The 7302-nt window shown below is 37.3% G+C and overlaps 1 protein-coding gene across 4 annotated transcripts; it reads right to left on the bottom strand.

Moving 5' to 3' along the window:
• Window positions 1–250: 250 nt before the first annotated feature.
• On the bottom strand, window positions 251–5011 carry LOC149404260 (uncharacterized). Of its 4 annotated transcripts, none has more exons than XM_089608064.1 (12): window positions 4825–5011; window positions 4375–4618; window positions 4212–4292; window positions 3936–4033; window positions 3581–3809; window positions 2766–2843; window positions 2591–2688; window positions 1956–2190; window positions 1717–1821; window positions 1075–1326; window positions 927–997; window positions 251–741 (listed from the first exon to the last, which is right to left on the bottom strand). In XM_089608064.1, the coding sequence occupies exons 1-12, from the start codon at window positions 4927–4929 to the stop codon at window positions 628–630; spliced, it is 1710 nt and encodes a 569-aa protein (XP_089464190.1). In that variant the 5' UTR covers window positions 4930–5011; the 3' UTR covers window positions 251–627. The 4 variants fall into 4 exon arrangements, with proteins under 4 accessions (XP_089464190.1, XP_089464188.1, XP_089464189.1 ...); XM_089608062.1 differs by having other exon boundaries at window positions 251–697; XM_089608063.1 differs by having other exon boundaries at window positions 251–694.
• Window positions 5012–7302: the final 2291 nt, after the last annotated feature.

The following is a 7302-nucleotide window of genomic DNA, read 5'->3' as shown; positions in this document are numbered from 1 at the left end:
TTGATAATCATAGTTCGATTAAAATCGCCCATAATTCGGTTCACCCATAATTCGGTTTAACATTAACATACCAAACATATTGAGATTCGTTGACACATTTTCACAACCAATGACAACTTGGCACCATCAAAATTTCATTTGTTCATTCTCTACAAATTGTTGATTTGTTCGTGAAGACATTCCACTTTGCTCTACCATTATTTAGTTAACAAACTCATTGTCTGTCAATGTAGAATCGTGAGTTTGCAAGGGATGTTAGCATGTATTATTGTTATTTTATTATTATGTTAGGTATATTTCACATTGTACACAAATTTGTTTTTCTAGCCCGGAAATTTTCTCGTCACACAACTCAGAACTTCGTGGTATATGCATTTGATTTGGGTCAGCCCTGAAAAGAATGTTTGATCATAACTAAAAAAAAGGTTTCAGATCGTGGGGATGTGAAACGGAACAATATTCGTGCACTTTCCATGTTTACATGGCACCATGTTTGGATTGGGCTCATGTGCATGGTGTTTGGCCTTTAAATTCCAAGGTCAAAACTCGGGTATTCATCGATTTCCGCAGGAGATGAAAGATCATCGAGCTGATTCTTTATATATCCTGAACTGTATGACGCCACAATTAAAGGCATATTGACAGCATTTCCCTCACCAGGACCTCCGGTGTCGGCTTCCATGTCTGAAAAAAGCTTCTGCAGCAAAATTCCACACTCGTCAGTAGTCCTCCTCCTGTCTTCTAAGATATTTAATAAGTAAAACCAAGAGCGAGTCTTGCCATATAACTCAAAGGTATGATTGCTCAAGCCAGAAAGGGGATAATGCTTTTAGAATTTGATGTCTTGATTCCCAAGGTATAATTGTCTCGAAACGTAACAATTCTTGAAAATATGAATGAAAAAACACGTATAATTTAATATACACCTGGTTAGAGTTTCTATCCGCTGGAAACTGACTGCTGCTATGGGTGGTGCTCGTGGGCATTGCTGCGACGTCTGTATTTCATAAACGCTTTTGTTAGTTGACTGCGATTCGAGATATGTTCAAGGGAAAAAAATGCAATGAATTTAACCTTCGAATGATGTAGTACTAGTTCCATATGATACATCAAATTCTGCACTTTTTGTTATTTCTGTGGTGTCCACATTTTCAAGGGATCGTTCGGGCTGCACTGATGATGATAGGTTAGAAGGTTGATACTCCCGAGGGAAATCCAAATATGCAACCTTTGAAACTAGAATCCCTTTTGTAGGTGTCATTTGATTTTCTGTATGACACGAGGCCTCGGTTCTAGGTTTCTGAAGAAAACACAATATCTGGGAAGCTGTGAAGATAGAAAAATATAAGTCAGCAACATATTAATTCTCAAGGTAAGCATGTAAACGCCATCCCAAGACTGTGTTCAAAGACCTTGGCCTTGCCTTGTCTACGATAAACCACTAGGAAATGAAAATAATGTACTTGCAATATATTCTCAATAAAGCTTTCTTTTGTGAAAGAACAAAATTATTTCCATGGAGGCACTTGCACAGAGTGACGGGAAATTAACGATATGCTAAACCCAAATTGTAGTTTAGAAATTAACATGGTGGACATACCAAAATTACACCCAAACCACAAGACGATATTTGCTAGACGAACAAGAATACGATAAAAGATGGTGCCTTCTGTCAAGACTATGGTGTTTGTAGCGTAAAGATAATTGTAGACATACCATCACGTAAAAGATATTTCGTAGGAACTCTATCAATTGAATCCTTTGTGCTGCAAAACTTTGATTCTTCATCTTTCTTCAAAAAAACATTAGCCATAGATTTTCCTGCAATGTAAACAGAGATTATACCAGAGGAAGATTAATGCCTATAAATAGAGACCGGATTTTAGAGAGAGTGATATTTTCCAAAGGCAACGTTTGCTGCTTTATAAAAGGAGACGATGAATTATATCACACACCCTTAAACCTATAGCTTTTCGAAGGATGAAAGTCGTGATCTCTGGGAATTTTCGGCGTTTTCTCAACGTTGCAAATATTTCCAAGAGCAATTAAATCAGTTTTATTGTTTCCTTCAAGTTCTCCAACGTCAATCAAATAAGAATCAAATTTCATTAATATGCCAGCTCGAATAACTTCATCTTTCCTCAGGAATCTGCTGTGCAAGACTGTCTTGGTTTCATCAAGCAACGTAGCCTATTATGAAGAAAAAAACGGGAATTAGCCTCAACCTGAGCACCATGAGTACCAATAGAAGATGGTTTTTTCTAGGAAAAGAAAAAGATAGAAGATAAGAAGTTTAAAGGGAGTATTTTACACGACATAAGATGTAAAGTTCTAAAAGGAAATCAACATATGAAATAATGATGGAAAAAAGATGAACACGGAAAAAAACTATATAGATAGTAGAAGGTTATATTGAATAGTAAGTTACTTGACATAAGATGCTTACTTTCTTTTAAAGGATATAGACACTTAAGATAAACACTAAGAAAATATGGGGATAAAAATTAGTATAAAAGATTCTAACTGATTCTATTTTATCTAGCTTTTATAAATTATCAGTTCCTCTTCAAAAAAAGTACAGAAAATATACCCGCCTCCCAAGTGAGCCAGTAATTGCGAACTGTAAGAAACCATCATGATACTGCTTGGACTTTTGGGTTAATTGTGTTGTGTAAAGAACCTGCCACTCTACAGCAAAGGAGAATCAACCATGGAAAGATGCTTAAATCTGGGAAAACAGAATAGTATGAAATCAGCATGTTTACCTGCTGCACTTGGTTCAGTAGTCGTATTTTGATTACTATGAGATGCCACATTTTGTAGGTATTCGGTCTTGATGGACTCTGGAACGGAATAACACTCAGAAATTGAGATAGAAGACTATCTCAAATTCTCTAAAGTCAAATTAAAAAAAGGAAGGAACCAATTTATTTTTCTGTCAAACGTCAATGGTTCTTAATACATGTGTCCCGAGGAAACTGGTGACAGGTCCATCGTATTATATGTATACAGACAGCAAACCGTGCATTTTATTTTAATATTTGGAAGTAACACCTTATTATAGATAGAATAACTGATTCTACGAATAAAACAAACTGATGTATCCCGAGAAAACTATAAGGCTCAGTGAATTAGACAATCTCTTAACTGATACATACATAATTTTGAAAAGGTTAAGAAGATCGATTTGGATAAAAGAGATCTTCGAAAAATGGCCTATCTAATCAGAGTTCGGAAACCAAAGTTCATGAGGATTCGTTCTGGATTTTTATGAAGTATTCTCATGGTTTGAGAGAAGTTTTGGAGGATGTCTATGGTTTTCGTGGATCTCGTTTTGGGGTTTTTGTTTCTTATCGGAGCAGTCAGCGGGTTTAGAGTTTTTGCGTCTCTAGGAAGTTCTTCTCAGATAGGCTCATAGGTGTTTCAGTGTTTAAGTCGAGAAATGTCCCTTTGTTCTATTTACTTTTTTGGGGTTTTTATCGGGTTTTTCCCGAACAACCACTCTTGTAATTGGCATTTGCAAGATCTTAATATAAAAGGTGTTCTCGTTTCAAAAAAAAAAAAAGAAATGTTGATGTACCTTTCGGTAGAATATTGTTCCGGTAAGCGTAGTTTTTATGTCCATGGCTTGTTCCATTTTCCATAGTATAACCGGAACTATTGTCCCCAGAACTTTTATAATCTCCCCGAGATTCTCCAATATCAACTAGATACCCATCAAACTTTATTGTCCCTCCAGGTTCTACAGTTTCATCTTTCGACAGAAACCTACAATTCAAGTTGTTTCGACTTGCGTCCAACAAAATGGCCTGAACAAAGACCAAAAGGAAAACATGCTAAAGCATTTAGCTAGACCATCTGTACATGTATCAAAATCAGTCACACTAGAAGATATCAACCAAAGAAACACGCAAAGAAATAGCTTTGGAGTTAACCTGCCGAGCGAGGGAACCACGAACTGAGAGCTGTACAAACCCATCATGATATTTCTTAGCCTTTTTAGTGATCTGTGATGTGTACAAAGCCTCCCACTCTACAGAGTAAAGGATAAACTATTAGGTTAGACATCCATTAGAAGGTCCAAGCTAAACTGCACAAGAGAATGTAAATCGGTGTACAAACCTCTGCTAAATGTACATACATAAATTTTATTTTCTTATCATATTAACTTGAGACACTCTATAGCGGAAAATTCATCGCACAAGACAAACCTGTCACGCTAGATTTTGCTGTTTCCGGGGATTTGCTCTGTTGTATTGCTTCGTACTTGAGAATTTCCCTCTTCTTGAAATCTGATAACCATCACACACAAGAAAACAAAAGTAAACAGAAATATAGCTAATCTCTCTTGAAAAAAGTTACTAAGAGACCGACCTCTAATGACCATGTGTGCCGGGCTCAGATTCGACTTCTGAGATTTGTACCTCTCTACTTTGCTTTGATTTCTTCTTCCCAGTGGATTCGAAGTAGACAGAGGAGGAGATTCATGAGCTCCATCAGCGTCGTTGACGTCGACGAGGAAGGAATTGAATGTGAGAGTGTCTCCACAGCAAATAGATTCATCTTTCTTCAGAATCTTACACTCTAAGAGCTTCTCGCTGTCATCGAAAAGGATAAGCTAGCCACAAAATACATCATCACAAACAAAAAATAAAAAATAAAAAATTTGAAGGAAAAAAAAAAGAGAGAGAGAGCCGATTTTCACACCGAAATCGCACGCAAATATATTCCACCGATAATTTCGAAAATCAGAAAGAGAATCTCAATCAATCTTTGATTCTCACGAACTATAAATGAGTACCGAAATCTGGTTAGGGTTTTTACCTTGTTGGATGAGGCCTGAAGTTCCATAAAGCCGTCATGAAAAACCTTGCGGTTCTGCTTGACGTGCTTCGTATACGTCACGCTCCATCGCTTCGAATTCCCCATTGTTGATTCAATCAAATGATAGAAGAAATGTTCCGCAGATAGAAAGAAACAAATTGACTAGAATGAGAAAAAGAAAAGCGCTTCAGAATGGCGCGAAATAAAAGAAAAAGCTATCTCCATGTTTGTTATTTATCTCAAAAACAGTTTTTTTTAGTGAAAGTTAGGTTTGGTTTCAAAAAATTTTGAAGTTGTTTTGTAAAAGAGTAAAGAAAACTGAAAACAAATAAAAGTTGTTTTTGGAAAAAAATTTCTTCTCTTCTCTCCTCTTTCTCTTCGTCTTCTCTTTTCATTTTTTTTTTAAATGAAAACTGTACCAAACACTTTTTTTCAGTTTTTTCAATTTCTCAAAAACAAAAATGAAAATTGTACCAAACAGCTTTTTGAAAACAACTGTAAAATAATTTTTCAGTACAACTACAAAAATTAGAAAATAGAAAAAAAAAAAAAACTTTTTGAGTTAACTACCAAACAGGAATATACATTTTGTTAACATCCTTCAAATTTATTCCAAATTTCGAATACCACCTATAACTAAACCTGACCTAACGGTAGCGGGACAGGACGGAATCCCCCCTACCGTTAGGCACAGTAACGAGAGCGGGAGTCCCGCTACTGCGATCGGGACGGGACGGGAATCTCGTTAATGGGACTAACGGGATACAGTGATCCCGTTAGTCCTGGCCGAGGATTTTTTTTTTTTTAATTTCGGCCGTTGGATCAAAGATCCAACGGCCGAAAAAATAGAGCCATTTCAAAATATAGCCGTTTTAAATAGAGCCATTGGACTATTTCGGCCACTTTTTTATTTTTTTTTTACCCATTTATTTCTAAAATCTGTAAATACCCCCCCCCCATTTCATTCATTTTCTTCACACCTTTCTCTCAAACTCTCTCAATCTCATTATCAAATTCTCTCAAATCTCTCAATCTTAATATCAAATTCTCTCAAACGCTCTCAATTTTTCATGGCATTCTCATCCCACAACCGAGGAGGTCGAAGGGGAAGAGCTTCCCGAGGTCAACAAATGCACCGATTTGAAGAAAATTGGTTGCACTTGTCTCAAAACGCCCCCGACCTAAACACCGAATACAGTTTCGATCCAAATCATATAGCTCCTACTTTCGGCCATTCGGAATTCACCGAAATTCCAAACACCATACTATCCTCAAATGGATCCCGAGCAAGCCTATCAAGCTCAAATTCCACCATCCGAAGTGGCTTATGAAGCATTTCAAGAATACGAGCAACATGTGCGTGAATCCCAGAATCCAAATGAAGAATAAGATGACGATGAAACCCAAAATCCAAATGAAGAAGAGGAGGAGGAGGAAGAAGAAGACCTACCACCACCACCACCTCAACGTCGAAGTCAAAGTCAAGTTCCACGACCTCGACAACGTGAACAACAAGAGGAGACACAACAACGACGACAACGACGAGCACGACAACAACAACATGAAGGTGCTCAACAACAACAACAATCACCTCAACAACAACAACAACCACCTCAACAATCACAACAACAACCACGACGCCGTGCTAGGTCCGTTGTGTGGGAAGAGGTGGTTTCGAACGGCGAAAAAGTCAGAAAATGTCACAATTTTGGCAAAATCTTCAGCGCTCACAACACAAGAGTCAGAACGTCGTTGTTGTGGAGTCATCACAGGCATTGCCAAGGGACGCAATCTGGAGCCTCGTCAAGCACTGTAAGTCACATCGATCCTGTACTCTTTAGACATGATTTAGTATAATATTTTATCTCCACCGAACAATCTTTTAGTCATATCAAATCTCAAGACTTTGTTAGATTCATGAGTACTATAATTCCAAACGTTCAAATCATGTCTAGGAAAGCCTTGAGATCCGATATCCTAAAATGGTTTTTAGGAGAAAAGGAACAAATGAAAGCCACAATATCATCTGGTAGGTATAGTGTAGTCTTAACCTCGGATATATGGATTGGTTAATCAAAGATGGATTTCATGAGTGTTGTAGTGCATAATATAGACGACGATTGGAGCATCAACAAATGTATCATAGCCTTTAGGAGGATAGAAGGTTCTCACACTAGTAAAAACATCTTAGATATCATAGTTAGTGTTATAGCTGAGTGACGTTTGACCAATAGGATTATCTCTGTAACCTTAGATAATGCCACAAGTAACAACGCTATGGTTAGAGAGTTAAAAGATAGACTTCATTGTGACGATACCTTTTTGCATCAACGATAAGCTACCCATATCATAAACCTTATAGTTCAAGCCGGAGCCGCTAGTTATGACCCTTCCATCAATAAAATTAGGTATTACATTAGTTGGATCAATAGTTCAACCTCTAGAGTAGACGAGCTTAAGAGACGCCTTAGACACAAC

The sequence above is a fragment of the Urtica dioica genome, chromosome 2 (genome assembly GCF_054948205.1).
Source record: "Urtica dioica subsp. dioica isolate 48M chromosome 2, U.dioica_male_clone48M_v1_H2, whole genome shotgun sequence".
Taxonomy (NCBI): Eukaryota; Viridiplantae; Streptophyta; class Magnoliopsida; order Rosales; family Urticaceae; genus Urtica; species Urtica dioica.
The sequence above is the reverse complement of the archived record's forward strand: the minus strand, read 5'-3'. Positions and strand labels throughout refer to the sequence as shown.

Bases quoted from the DNA above. Each gene is read 5' to 3' on its own strand.
- LOC149404260 (XM_089608062.1), bottom strand. From the start codon at position 4,929: ATGGGGAATTCGAAGCGATGGAGCGTGACGTATACGAAGCACGTCAAG. The intron at 3,810-3,935 runs GTTAACTCCAAA...GTCTTTGTTCAG, and splicing joins GTGGTTCCCTCGCTCGGCAG to GCCATTTTGTTGGACGCAAG. The intron at 2,844-3,580 runs GTACATCAACAT...ATTCCGTTCCAG, and splicing joins GAACAATATTCTACCGAAAG to AGTCCATCAAGACCGAATAC.